Consider the following 15249-nt stretch of genomic DNA (forward strand, 5'->3'; position numbering starts at 1 on the left):
GACTCTCAAGTGTCCCAAGTGCAATTGGCACTACAAGTACCAGCAGACGCTTGAGGCGCACATGAAGGAGAAGCACCCGGAGCCGGGAGGCTCCTGTGTCTACTGCAAAAGCGGGCAGCCTCATCCACGGTTGGCACGGGGCGAGAGCTACACCTGTGGTTACAAGCCTTTCCGCTGTGAGGTCTGTAACTACTCTACTACTACCAAAGGCAACCTCAGTATTCATATGCAGTCTGACAAGCATCTCAACAACATGCAAAACCTGCAGAACGGAGGGGGGGAGCAAGTCTTCAGCCACACGGCCGGGGCGGCGGCGGCGGCGGCGGCAGCGGCGGCCGCGGCGGCCAACATTGGGAGCACCTGTGGAGCCCCCTCACCCACCAAACCAAAAACCAAACCCACCTGGCGGTGCGAGGTTTGTGACTACGAGACAAATGTCGCCAGGAACCTCCGTATCCACATGACCAGTGAGAAGCACATGCACAATATGATGCTGCTTCAGCAGAACATGACTCAGATCCAACACAACCGGCACTTGGGCCTCGGCAGTCTGCCCTCGCCGGCCGAGGCTGAGCTCTACCAGTACTACCTGGCGCAAAATATGAATCTGCCCAACCTGAAGATGGACAACGCTGCCTCGGATGCACAGTTCATGATGGGTGGATTCCAGCTGGATCCCACCAATCCCATGACCGCAATGGCTCCAACTTTAGGTGAGGTTGAACTGTTTTCTTCCGTTTTTGTTTGGCTTTGGTGTGGAAACGCGGGGGTTGGATAGTAGAGGGGGTCGACGGGGTTGCGATGGATTCACTTTTCTTGACCCACTTCATTGGGGGAGCGGGGAGGGAGTAGGGGGATTTAAGTGTTCGGTAGGTTTTCCTCAGGGTTTCACGATAGTCCTCTAAAATCCCTGCACCCTTGCATGTTGTATCGTGAATGATTTGATTTCTGTCGACCTTCCGTTACCGTTGTGCACGTACATTTGGTAGTACACCCCTCGCTTTCTCCTTTTCAGTGCGTGCATGCCTCCTTGTTACTCTCTCTTTCCTCCTTCTCCTCCCTCGCCCACCAAGCCTGGACACATTTGTAGTTCTCCCTCTCCTTCCCACCCGCCACCCCACCCCACCCTTTTAATTCTAGTAAGCATTTCCTGAAAATCATAATTAACTGTAGCTGAATTTTATGTGAGGACGTGGGAACTCTGCAGAGTACTTTTTTCAATGCACTTTACCAAGGGCCTTCCTGAACTTTGGGAACCTCAACTGATAGGAAGCGTGATATTCCTCCAGAGCCTTCAGCGTGCTTTTGATACGAAGAAATATGTCTTCTTACCACCCACTTGTTGTGGTTTGGAGGGTTCTTTTTGGGTGAAGTCTAGATCAGTGTAAGTGGGAGTGGACTGAGGACTAGATTTACCTTAAATCAGATGCCATCTTGGTTGGAGAAGCGTGAGGCATTAACATGGCTGGATGTTCGTACCTGGAGAGCTGCGAGCAAGGGTAAGTTAGACTTTAATACCGGTGGGATTCTTAGCAAAAGAGTTTTGGACACCAGGAAAAATTCACACTGGGAGCGTGGCTGCTGATTGAGAATAACTGAGTTGGATTTAGTCATCATCATCATCAATCGTATTTATTGAGCGCTTACTATGTGCAGAGCACTGTACTAAGCGCTTGGGAAGTACAAATTGGCAACATATAGAGACAGTCCCTACCCAACAGTGGGCTCACAGTCTAAAAGGGGGAGACAGAGAACAAAACCAAACATACTAACAAAATAAAATAAATAGAATAGATATGTACAAATAAAATAAATAAATAAATAGAGTAATAAATATGTACAAACATGTATACATATATACAGGTGCTGTGGGGAAGGGAAGGAGGCAAGATGGGGGGGATGGAGAGGGGGACGAGGGGGAGAGGAAGGAAGGGGCTCAGTCTGGGAAGGCCTCCTGGAGGAGGTGAGCTCTCAGCAGGGCCTTGAAGGGAGGAAGAGAGCTGGCTTGGCGGATGGGCAGAGGGAGGGCATTCCAGGCCCGGGGGATGACGTGGGCCGGGGGTCGATGGCGGGACAGGCGAGAGCGAGGTACGGTGAGGAGATCAGCGGTGGAGGAGCGGAGGGTGCGGACTGGGCTGTAGAAGGAGAGAAGGGAGGTGAGGTAGGAGGGGGCGGGGTGATGGACAGCCTTGAAGCCCAGGGTGAGGAGTTTCTGCCTGATGCGCAGTTGAGGGGGAGACTAGACCAAGACTAGAGGGAGGTGATCCTTTTTTTAGAATGTAAGGTGAGGTAGAGAAAATGGGGATTGTTGAGTCAGTAGAATGTCTGTGCAGGGTTTGGTTATCTGGCTCTCGGTGCCTAGCATGATGTCATGGGCACGTGAGTAATACAGATTATTATTTTTTTAAATCCAGACGTCCATATATTTAAAAATGGGAACCCTTAACCTTTGCGAATTTCCCTTATCAAACCAAGATAATTAAAGGAACTTGACAGAGCCCACCAAACCAACTCTGACAAAAAGCAGTGTAACAGCCAAACTTCCTTTCTCTTGTCACCTATGCCCCTGCCTGGGCCTTTGGACTCTGGCTTGCCTTCATTACTGTATACATTCTTTGACCTTGTTAACCTTTTAAGCTTGGGCATGGGCTATCTTGAATGATATCCCATTACTGTCAGAGCCCGATAAACGCTAAAATTGTTCATGCCTCTGTCCTGTGATAAGTTTTGTTTAACTCAGCGTGACCCTGAGTCGTTAGCGCTTGCCACATCCAACAAGGTGTTTCACTACGTACGGGGTCAGTGAGTTATTTTGCTAGTATATTTTTACATTTAGTATTTCCTGGTATGTTCCTAAATTTGAGGCCCTAATGACACTATTCAGAGGATAGTCTAGAGCTTAAAATCAGAAAAATCACAATTTGTTTGTTTTGGGAGATACCAAAGATTTTACAAATTGGTTAATCATTCAGGGAATCATTTCGTTTTTCCCTCCTGAAATGAGCCACAGCTGTTGAAAGCAGCACCCGGTTTTTGGACACAGGGTCCTAAAGAATTTGAGTTCTTTAACAGGGGGAAGAGAAGCCTGAGGGGGACTGAAAAGACCTCAAGTATGTACAAGGATATTATTTAAATGGTAATGAGCAGCTCTTCTACTTTTCCAGTGCAGTCAGGACAAGAGGAATAGACTTCAGTTAGAGCAAAATGCACTTAATAAAATTATAGACATTCCTGGTTAAGGATTGAAGGGAATTGGAGCAGTTTACCATGTGTGATTTGAAGACTTGTCATTCATTTTTTTAATTTATTGAGCACTTACTGTGTGCAGAGCACTGTACCCAGCACTTGGGAGAGTACAGTACTACAACGGACGCATTCCCTGCCCACAAGGAGCTTTGACCCCCAGTCTCCCTAGAGAGTGTGGTGGTGAGGTGGGTCCTACCTGGAAGCAGGGGAATTGATTAGAGAAGCAGCGTTGCTCAGTGGAAAGAGCCCGGGCTTTGGAGTCAGAGGTCATGGGTTCAAATGCCGGCTCCACCAATTGTCAGCTGTGTGACTTTGGGCAAGTCACTTAACTTCTCTGCGCCTCAGTTACCTCATCTGTAAAATGGGGATTAAGACTGTGAGCCCCACGTGTGACATCCTGATCACCTTTTATCCCCCCAGTGCTTAGAACAGTGCTTTGCACATAGTAAGCGCTTAACAAATACCATCATCATCATTATTATTATTAGGTGATATGTAAGATCTCTAATGGCCCTTTTGGCCTTTCTTAAAACATGGATGTAGCTGAAACTGCAAGCAGGGGAAGGGGGTGGAGGGTCAAAGGGAGGGATAAGGAATGTACGAGCATTCTCATCTGTAGGATCGCAGATTATTACCAAATAGTCAGGGCCCCCCTTTTACTTCTGAACCAGAACAGACGTCTTACATTTTTTTTAAAAGCTTTGTCAAAATCCGAGTCAGAGGAAAGCTTTCTGAATTCCTGTTACTTGCCTTTCCTTGCAACAGTGGAAGATAGCCTTTGAGGCGACCCTTTAGAGCACAGCCCTAGCTTGACCTTCAGCAAATGTGAGGATGTAAGTATGAAGGGACACAGCTAAATAAACTGAAGATTATGGAATGAAGAAGGCTGTGAGGAAGATATATTTTTTTTAATTGACCCCTGATCGGACAGGACCTCTTTCTCAGTGTTTTAGGCAAAGGGCTTAATTTAAATGAAACAGAACTTAGTAATAAAAAACAAGTGCACGTAAATCAGAGGAGCCACAACTTCATAATGTGAATCTCACTGTGGTGTACAAGGTCTGCCTTAGATATCCTTATGATGTTTGAATCTCTAGATTCCTGTGTTCTGGTAGCAGAATATCCAGTTCTTTTTCAAGTGTTACTTCATGTTTAAACTTTTTGATGCCGATCATCCCTTGGAGAGATGCAGGGCTGTAAAGGTTGCTAGGGACTGGAGGACGAAGGGAAATTGTTAATCTCTTTAGCATCACTTTAAGATAAAATAGATGCCCTATTGTCTGTTGTGGGTTATATGGCCATTCTTGGAGGTCGGAGAGTCAGCCTGATGCCTTCTTCACATCTCTTCAAACTTCTGATCCAAGTTGTATTTCTAAGCCAGGCGAGGAAGTGTCATTGAGTGTGTGCAAAGGCAATGCGTTAGACTCCCTTAGGTCACCAACTGTATCTTAAATTTTGCAAGATTTTAATGAATCATCATGGTCTTTGGGCAGTTGAAGACATGGATATGTGAGCCTATATATAAATGTTAGCCTGTGCTTCCCTGTGGCATTGTAATTCATACTGAAAATTCTCTTCCTTTAAATTTAGACTCATATTAAGGGACCTCTTAAGTGATACTGAACACTTGGTCAGTTCACGGTTAGTGTCTCTAGAGTTAGGATCTGAAGTGAGTTTTAAACTTCACGCCACTCAACTCCTAGCTTCACTTCTCTTTCAGTTCTCCCTCTGCTTCTGCTTCCCAGAGTCTAAAAGGGGACAGTAGAGAAATTAGTCCTATTTGGTTTTTTTGGTTTGAGAACCAACTTTGCTTTTGGTTTTTGTAGGACAACCAGCCAGTGTTTGAAAACTCAGTTCCCCTGGGGCATCGGGGCTATAATAGGAACATGAGAAATATTTATTATTTCTGACAATGAGTATTTTATCTTATAGTATTTAAGCATTTAGTATGTGCCAGGCACTGTACAAAGCATTGGGATAGATACAGTCCATGTCTCATGTGGGGCTCACAGTCTTAAACCCCATTTTACAGGTGAAGTAACTGAGGCACAGAGAAGTTGTGACTTGCCCAGGGTCACCTAGCAGATAAGTGGTGGAGCTGGGGTTAGAACCTAGGTTCTGTGACTCTTAGGTCTGTGCTATAGTTTTAGGAAAATTAGGACTATTAGGAGTATTTAGGAAGCATAAACTTGTTGTCTGTCCTGCACTCCCTCAACTTGAGTGTTTTTTTTCTAGAACCTTTTAGCTCTGAGCATGTGAGTCCTCCTAGAGTATTCTTTTTCGTGTTTTATGAATATACCAGGCCCTCTGAACATTCAGAGCTAGAGACCTTTTCTTTTACACCCTGCCCTAAAAAGATAGTCATAGTTGGGACTGCCACCAGGAGTGATGGCAGAAGATGTGAAGAATAAGACAGCTCCAAGGCATTCTGGATTATGTGCATAAGAGATTTGTGTGGGTTTCTACCCTCTCAAGGGGTTTCCAAAGCACGTAGTATGTTTATCAGGATTGTAGAAATGCCTCCTCAAGCTGGATGCCTTCAAGCAGCAGAAGAAGAACAGCAGCACAAGTAGAAAGTCATTGAAGAATGATGTCTGTCTTAGTCACCAACTTGGAGTCTAATCAAACAAGCAAAAATTGACCAGGCACAAAGGATCAAATTTAGCTATTGAAGGAAAAATAAATCTTACTACTGGGTGGGGGTCGGGGGGTGCATGCACACGTGAATTTGTGGAAGGGGATGGAGAAAATAGACAGCTGCCAGACTCTCTGCATTTCTCTATGATTCCAGGTAGGGGAAAGAAATCCGTACTGTGACCTTTTTATAATCCATTGAAAAATTAGCTCACTGTGTTCATTTACTGTGTCTGAATGCAAGACAGCTCTTGATCTGTCTGGGACAGTGAGGAACTGAAACAACAGGATGTGTGAGATAGGAAGGGCTTTTTTGCCCATCTTCACTGAAATGCTTGTTGCCTTTTCCTCTCCTGCTTGCCTTCCGTTTTGATCCTTCCCCAAACTTGGGACCCTTTATTTTCCCACTACTTTCCTGCTAGTTCTCTTGGGAATGGATAGGTCTGCCATCTTAAAGTATTAGGTTCAGGTGAATACCAGAATCTGGCCCTGACCTACACTGGATATTTGATATATTTTTTTGGGTGCTGCTTATAACTAGCCTACAGCCACCTGCCCCGCATCTTAGGCTTTGTAGTTCCCAGGTGATGGTTCCCACCCCGATGTGTTCAGATCCCAGCGAGTGACTGAAGGTGGGTCTGGTAAGTTTTTTTTGTTTTTTGTTTTTTCCTTGACTGTAGCTTTCTTGCCCAAGGTGGTCCAGTATGGTTGGAGCCAAGTGGAGTGTGAGAGTTTGAACAGTGAGCCAACCTTCTCTACAGGGTTCACTGCTGCAGGTTCCCACCAGAAGAGACATTTGCCTTTTCTCTTTCTCCTTTGACTCGGGCTAGTGCTGCTTGCTCTTGACTGCAGAGTTTGGCAGATTTGAAGGAGGACAACCAATGGCAATAAATACCCTTCTGACGTGCGCTTTTCTCTCCTTTGTGCAGTGGCCGGCGAGATACCCCTAGACATGCGGCTGGGGGGAGGGCAGCTGGTGTCTGAGGAGCTGATGAACCTGGGCGAGAGCTTCACGCAGACCAACGACCCATCCTTGAAGCTATTTCAGTGTGCAGTGTGCAACAAGTTCACCACAGACAACCTGGACATGCTGGGGCTGCACATGAACGTGGAACGCAGCCTCCCAGAGGACGAGTGGAAGGCAGTAATGGGGGACTCCTATCAGTGCAAGCTCTGTCGCTACAATACCCAGCTCAAGGCCAATTTCCAGCTCCACTGCAAGACAGACAAGCATGTGCAGAAATACCAGTTGGTGGCACACATCAAGGAGGGGGGTAAGGCCAATGAGTGGAGGTTGAAATGTGTGGCCATTGGGAACCCTGTACACTTGAAGTGCAACGCCTGCGACTACTACACAAACAGCCTGGAGAAGCTGCGTCTCCACACGGTCAACTCGAGGCACGAGGCCAGCCTGAAGCTATACAAGGTAAGGTCCGGTCTCTTCGCCTTCCTCGCTGAGGTTTCCAAGAACCTCTTGGGAGGGACTGCTGCTTTCCCGTTCTACACAATTTAATCGAATGTTTGCAGGAAAACCACTTGCATTTCTTTCTACCTTTAAAACTCTGCGGAGATAAGCAAGAAATAAAAAGGAAATGTGAAGTGATTCTTTGCGTCCTGTTCTTCGACATCTTGCTGATCTGATTGACCACTCGGGCTTCTTCCTATGTGGTGGTTTATCCTCAGTTGTAAACAGTACCTATTCGGCGCTTCCTTGGTGCACAGTACTGCAACAGACACTGGGGAATGTAGAAAGAAGTAAAAGATGAAATCCCTTCCCTAGAGGAGTTTTCTGTCTCACGTCGGGGGAGAGGCATAAACTGGTGAAATAGCTTAAGGATGAACAAATAGATGAAAAATAGCTGCCAAAATATTTTAATGAAAAAAAATGCATTCATGCTGAAATGACATCAGGGTGGTAACCCTGGCAAGGGACAGGTTGGTTTATCAAGGATTAACTGCCGTAGAAAGTAGAGAAGCAGCGTGGCTCAGTGGAAAGAGCACAGGCTTTGGGGTTAGAGATCATGGGTTCAAATCCCGGCTCCACCAGTTGTCAGCTGTGTGACTTTGGGCAAGTCACTTAACTTCTCTGTGCCTGTTACCTCATCTGTAAAATGGGGATTAAGACTGTGAGCCCCCCAAGGGACAACCTGATCACCTTGTAACCTCCCCAGCACTTAGAACAGTGCTTTGCACATAGTAAGCGCTTAATAAATGCCATCGTTATTATTAGAAAGTAGCTTTTTAGGAGTGCATTGAAGAAGGGGAGCGATGTGGTTTTGTGAAGATGTTTTAAGCAATTAAATAACACCCTCAAGTTCGTTCACTGTCTTCACTGCAGTTATTTTCCTATCTCATACATGTTCTTTGTCATGATGCGTTTTTTTTTCCTGGCTTTTGGTCACCTGCTTTCTGCCCTTTCCTCCTTGCCCCCTCTCCTAATTAGCATCCTGTAGTCTTGTCTTCCCTTCTTCTCCCCCATATCAGTCTTGAGTCTGTCTGCCCACCCCTCCCACCCCCCCAACACCTCTGTCTGTCTCCACCCCTCTCAACACTCCACACCTCTTCAAACCCCATAGGCTGTAACTAAAGAAGAGCCACAGATACTGTAAATAGTCCTTTCACTCACACAGCAGAATTGCTCCAGACGTTTGTATTGATTTTCACTGGACTTAAAGCTTCACCTTTTTCTCTAATCATCCCATAATGGCTTTAGTATGAACAATCAGGTACAAATTGCCATAAATCTAACCAGCCTCACATCATGTGCCTCCTACTCCAATTGCAGCCAACCTCTCCCTCCATTTTCCTCAATTTTATTACCATTCCTTCTTTCCTTTTATCCATATTCTCTCTACTTCTCTATCTTTGTCTTAGTGAACACTGTGTATAGACTCATTTTTTACCTCATTATAGTTGAATTTTGCCTTGGTAATTTTAAATTGAGAACCTGAGTGGGTGAAATTAGAGCCTTATATGCTCTCTCCATCTCTTTCGCAGTTATTGACGTGAAAGTGAAATGTGGTTCATCTAAATGTATCATTTTTTTTATTTGAGACTTCTTAGGTGGCAGTCTTAACAATAACACCGTATACTGGCAACATTGTGCCTGGCCACGCACATACTGAAAACATCATTGTTAGGACAGGAGCTCCAGTAAGAGAGCTTGTATTCCTGGAAGTCCAGGAACGGCTAATTATCTTATTGCACCATAAACCCACATAAATAGTAGACGTGATTCAGTTCTCCCCTCTAATATTGCAAATTTTGCAGAATGAATTCAGTCAACCGGTATTGTTTAATGAGCACCTATTGCGTGCAGAGCACTGTACTCAGGGTGCTTGGGAGAGTACAATAGAATTAGTAGATGTGATCTCTGCCTTCAAGAAATTTGCAGTCTGGAGCTCAAGGTGGAAGACACACAGACATTAAAATAAAGTCAAAGTGCACAGAAACCTTCTTGCAGGGCAGATTGCCCATACCTTCCTTGATATTTCCCTTTGTGGTTTTCAAAGATCATACATGCAAGGGAAATCTCACTCTTGAGAGACTAGGAAAGTGTAAAAAGTCCAAGTGTTGGAGCTGAGAACTAAAAACGTGTTTGTGACCAAAATACTACTCTGAATAGAATTTTACCCTCTCTTTGCTCCAAATCAGAAGTCAGAGTTGATGTTCTGGAGCCTATTTTTTTTTTTCTGCTTCTTTTCCAGAAGGCCTGAGAAATTAGGTTTAAATTTTACTGTGTAGGCTGGTAGACAAGAGAAGACCTTTCTTTTCATAAAATTGTCCTGGAGGTCCATGAAGCAGTGTTTAATAATAGGTATAAGAAGAGTCGGTTTTTTAAGGCATTTTCCAGAAATCATGGCATGGAAAGGATCTTTCTTCTCCTCCTTGATCTGTTCTCCCTAGCCAAGGGTCAGTTTTGGTGAGTGGTCCCACAGGATCTGAAACAAGATGAAGGTAGGCCTTGAGCCCACTCTTCTAGACTGTGAGCCCACTGTTGGGTAGGGACTGTCTCTATATGTTGCCAGCTTGTACTTCCCAAGCGCTTAGTACAGTGCTCTGCACACAGTAAGCGCTCAATAAGTACAATTGATTGATTGATTATGCAGAGGAAAATATGTGTGAATGTTACCTGAGATGATTTGTCCTGACAATTGCAAAGTGCATGGAACCTCAGGAAAGAATTTATTGCAGGAGGATTAGGTATAATGTAGATCAGTTATATTAATTTTTACATAACTTATTCTTCTAAGTAGTTCTTGTTTTGTCATTGATGAGGAGATAGAGCTATAGAGCTCCACATCCATGGTCCTTGTCGAGTTTCACCAAAGGACGTTGTTGTGTGTAGACAAGATTTTTCTGGGAGAAATGAGCTCATCACATCTCACCTTCTAGGTGATTAAGACCCAACTCCTCTCACCATAGAAGGTGCCACATCATGAGAGCTTTGTTAGCCCAACCATTTGGGGTGGGGGCAGGGTTGTCCATGAACCAGTTTTTCTTTTAGGCCCTGGTGTGGTCTGCAGTAAATTGAGATTGATTGGATGTTATTTTTCCTCTTGCTAATGTAATCCATTAGCCTGGCACATGCATAATCAGTTTAGAGCACAGTTAACTGGATGTAATCGAGTTCTTTACTGTCTGCTGGAGAAAATCCTCTCCAGATGCTGCTGACTTGGTGAGAGAAAGCATTGGGCTTATCACACACCCAATTCTTCTCCTTATTCTGACTTTTTTTTGCCATTTTCCTATTAAAATACTTAGTATTGGCTAGTTGGGTCACACCAAAGTTATTTCTGGATTTGCTACTCTTTACTGAAATCCAGTCCTGAGCTCTGATTACATTACTTGAGAAATGAGTCCCCATATCTATCATCCATGCTGCAGAGTCCCTTTTTGAGAGTGAATGTGGTAGTGAAGAGATGTGGAAGGAAAAGAAAGAAGTAGCAGTGGGAAGGAAGAAGAAAACACAGCTTTTCAGTGTCATTTATGGCAACACACCAGTTCCAGAACAGCGATCCACGAGGACTAGATTCTATGAGAGCTGTAACATGTGGCTGTACTTCCCAAGCGCTTAGTACAGTGCTCTGCATGCAGTAAGCGCTCAATAAATACGATTGAATGAATGAGTGTGAATGAAAATTCTGAAAAGTGGTATCTTTTCTATTTCCTTGAGCGGGGGGCATAAAAGGATGGTAGAGCCATAAGACAGAGAATGTGGCTTTGTGTTTTCAGGCATACTGTTGCTCTATTTTTTACATAGTTGAAGCATTTAGTGAGTAACAATATCATGACTGTTTCACTTAAACTTTCTTATGAGTGTGTTTTTTGGGGTTTTTTTTTGAGAATGGGCATAATGGCATAATAAGGTATATATGTCTCAAGAGTTGAGGTTCTTGGTGCTCAATAAATACGATTGAATTAGTCAATGAATGGGGGCCTGGGAATTTCTACTGCGCCAGCTAAACAGTGGTCCCTAAAACCGTTAGCCTTTTTATCCAGATAAATTCACTTCATTTTCTCCTTTTAATCAACCAACAGTATTTGAACATTTATTTTGTGCAGACCACTGTACTAAGTGCTCAGGGGACTCCAAAGAGTAAGCAGACATGATCTCTGCCTTCAAAAAGACCAAGTTATTTCCGTGTTTACGCTGGCACACTTAGATTTTGAACCCCCAGGGGGACAAGGACTGTATCTAATTTCCATCTATTTTTTTTCCTCACTGCTTAATTCAGGGCTCTGTACACAGTACTTAATACTATTTTTACTACAACCCCAAACTCATGTTAGATATTGGGAGCCCCTCCTCATCTTCAAGAATGACAGTGCTTCAAAAGCAGTGGTAATTTGTGGTGTATCTTCGGGCTCATTCCAGGGCTCACAATGGATACTGTTGTCTAATTGGACAGTTTCAGAGACTGTGCTGAGTTTTTACATAAAGTAATGCTCTCAGTATACAGTCTTGCTGCTCTTCAGAGCATTTTCCCTCCCATAACATATTTATTTAACTGTCCTTTAGGGCCCGTTGTGTGGGTCCTGGGTTAGAATCAGGGAGGACATTTGGAATGAGTGCACACCTGCCAACTATTATACTCTTGTTTTCCTTTTTTGATCTACACCTGAAAATCATTGGGATGGAACTCTGTTAATTTTAACAGGTAGACTAAGGCCCTCACCAAAATCCATTACATTAAAAACTCCCAGATGAAGTTCCTAGGCCAAGACTGATGTCTTTTTATTAATATGAAATGATAAAAAATGTAAGTACTCTGTGGAAGTGTAATAGTTGGGCCCCTTCTCAACTTCAAGGAAACCTGTAGTCTTTCATGCTGTCTTCACAGCTAACCTTTTACATAGTTTGAAGGGGAAAGGAAGACTCCTGGGATGACAGGCCAAATGACTAATATAAAAAGCACATAAATTCTGTAGAGAATCTCTATTTCTTGTTGACTGGGTGTGAGGATGCAGTCCTGTGTAGCTGTTTAGGAAAGGAGGGAAAGCTGCCCGTACAACTTATTTCATTATTTCATCTGCTTGTTCCCCTCTGTCCCATACTAGAGACACACTCCAGAGTTCATGCTAACAGCTGGGGTGCACACATTGTCATATGGTGGAAGGGAGAGGCCGAAGATTCAGGAAAAGACAGACATGCATCTTGTATGAAATTGGCTTGCATTGTGTTTCATTGTGTACTGAGTGGGGTGTGGAGGGAGAGGAAACATTGGAAGTTTCTAATATTTTTTTCAAAACAAATCAAAGGCAGCCACTGCCATGGAGATAAATTATTCATCCTTTCCTCCATACTTCTTTTCCCTGTTTGTTTTCTCTGAGGAAAGTGGGATGACCTCCCTTCCTTCTTTTCTTCCTCCCTTCCTTCTCTCCTTTTCTTTTTTCTTTTTTTCTCTTTTTCTTTCTCTTCTGTCTTTCCTCTCGCTCTCTCTTCCGTCTTTCCTCTCGCTCCCTCTTCTCTCCCCTCTCCCCACCCCAGCCACTGCCCTAGTTGGATGTTGTTAGATGCTTGAAACATGTTGTGGAGGTGTCATCTGGTTTGCATTGTATTTCTGGAACCATTCTCCTCACACCGTATTTTCTCATTACACTGGCTTTCTTTCTAAATTGTCCCTACAACTTGGTGGACATGGAGTGGAAATAGAAGTGGGTAGGGGGAAGGAGACCAAGGAGCAGTTCCTTTCTTGGGGTTGGGGTTTTTAGGTGGGTAAAGGCTAGGCAGCACTCCCATGATCACCAAATATTCCTTCCTAAATTTGCACTTCCCCTGCTCCCTTGGAGTAACTAGAGTTGGCTGTTTTACTTAAGTTGCTACACTCTGCACCCACTAGATATCACAGTTGTTGGAATGTAATACAAAATGACTTATGTTTGCCCAGAAACTTGGTCTGAAGGTTTTTAAGTTCTGTCCATGTTCAAGCCTCTTCTAAAACGAACAACACTTGAACAGCTGTAGAGCCCCTCTGCCCAACAGGTTAGGAGAGGAAATTAAGAGGACTACTTTGTAGAGTTAAATCTATGGGGGAAGTGTAGAAAGGAGGAATATGATTTCTTGAGTTGAGATCTGCCAGTGCAAAGTTTATATTTTGTGTGTATATGTGTGTGTGTGTGTGTGAGCGAGAAATTCTCTTAGTGCAATGACAAGGTGTATGCAGAATTCTTGAGTGTTGCAAAATAAGTACCTATCCACTTGTCTAATCTACATATCCTAAACTGAATGTAAAAATTTTGTCCTCTTGACCACATATACCTAACTCATGGTTCTTAATCCTATTTTTTGAGCACTTACTGTGTGCAGAACACTGTACTAAGTGCTTGGGAGAGTACAATAGAACAGAGTTGTTGACACATTCCCAGACCACAGTGAGTTTATAGTCTAGAGGGGGATAGAGACATTAATCAATTATGGATGAGGCAGGGGTAGATAAAGGGTGCAAGGGTGACACAGAAGGAAGTGGGGTAAAAAGAAATGAGGACATAGGGAAGGTCTCTTGGAGGAGAGTGCTCTGCACATAGTAAGCGCTCAATAAATACGATTGATTGATTGATTGAGATGTGCTTTTAATAAGGTTTTGGAGGTGGGGAGAGTGATAATCTGTTGGATGTGAAGAGGGAAGGTGTTCTGCCCAGGGCGAGAGGTCAGCGGCGAGATAGAAGGGATCAAGGTTGAAATTAGAGGAACGAAGTGTGCAGGTTGGGGTGTAGTAAGAAATCAGGGAAGTAAGGTAGGCAAAGTGATTGAGTGCTTTAAACCTGATGGTAAGGAGTTTCTGTTTAATGCAGCGGTGGATGGATAATCACTGGAGGTTCTTGAGGAGTTGGGAAATGTGAAATGAACGATTTTGTAGACAAATGATCTGGGTAATAGAGTTCATTCATTCAGTCATATCGAGCACTTACTGTGTGCAGAGCACTGTACTAAGCGCTTGGGAAGTACAAATCAGCAACATATAGTGACGGTCCCTACCCAGCAACGGGCGTATGGACTCGAGTGGGGAGAGACAGGAGGCAGGGAGTTCAGTGAGTAGACTTCAGTAATCAAGGTGGGATAGGATAAGCACTTGGATTAAAGTGGTAGCAGTTTGGAAGGAGAGGAAAGGGTGGATTTTAGCGATGTTGTGAAGGTTGAACCTACAGGAATTGATGACAGAATTTGTGGGTTGAATGAGAGATGTCAAGGATAGTGCCAAGGTTACGGGCTTGGCATTATCAAATGAACTCAGTTTGGGTAGGAGCTTTGCCAAAGCACAAATCATCTCACAAATTCTCTGTCTAAAACTATTATGGGGGCTTAGTAGATTTCTCTGTCTCTTTCACATTGTATAAAGTTTTGAGTACTGAAGTGACCACCTCCCTTCCCTCTGCAATACTGATTGAAATATGGAGGATGCCACAGATTAACCAACCAGAACTGCTTCCAGGACTATTTGAATGTTCATTTTAGTTGTTCTAACTAACCACTGAAATGGATTTATGGACTGTTACTTCACCTACGTCACTGGTTTACATGGTTAATCCCAGGTGTTAATTTTATGTCCGTTCCCAAAAAGTTGGAGGTGCTAGAGTGGCCTACAGGACTGAGCACAGGGTTGGGAGTTAGAGGACCTAGGTTCTAATCCTGGCTCTGCTGCTTGCCTGCTGTGTGACTTAAGGCAAATCACTTCACTTCTCTGGGCCTCAGTTTCCTCATCTGTAAAATCAGGATTCAGTACTTGTCCTCTCTTTCTTACTTAGACTGTGAGCCCCTTGTGGGGCAGGGAGTGTGTCCAATCTGATTATTTTGTATCTAGTCCAGTGCTAAGTATAGAGCTAGGCACATAGTGCTTAATAAGTATTATTATTATTATTGTTGCTATT

The 15249-nt window shown here is 44.0% G+C and overlaps 1 protein-coding gene across 1 annotated transcript in view; it reads left to right on the forward strand.

The window, feature by feature from the left end:
- Positions 1–15249, forward strand: part of ZFHX3 (zinc finger homeobox 3) — a 264745-nt gene that overhangs the window by 75396 nt on the left and 174100 nt on the right. The window contains exons 2-3 of the mRNA XM_038753465.1: positions 1–713; positions 6810–7306. The exon at positions 1–713 is cut by the window's left edge and continues 2061 nt beyond it. Of these exons, the coding sequence (XP_038609393.1) occupies positions 1–713; positions 6810–7306 (1210 nt within the window). The remainder of the gene's footprint in view (positions 714–6809; positions 7307–15249) is intronic.

Source organism: Tachyglossus aculeatus, chromosome 11 (genome assembly GCF_015852505.1).
Source record: "Tachyglossus aculeatus isolate mTacAcu1 chromosome 11, mTacAcu1.pri, whole genome shotgun sequence".
NCBI classification, from domain to species: Eukaryota; Metazoa; Chordata; class Mammalia; order Monotremata; family Tachyglossidae; genus Tachyglossus; species Tachyglossus aculeatus.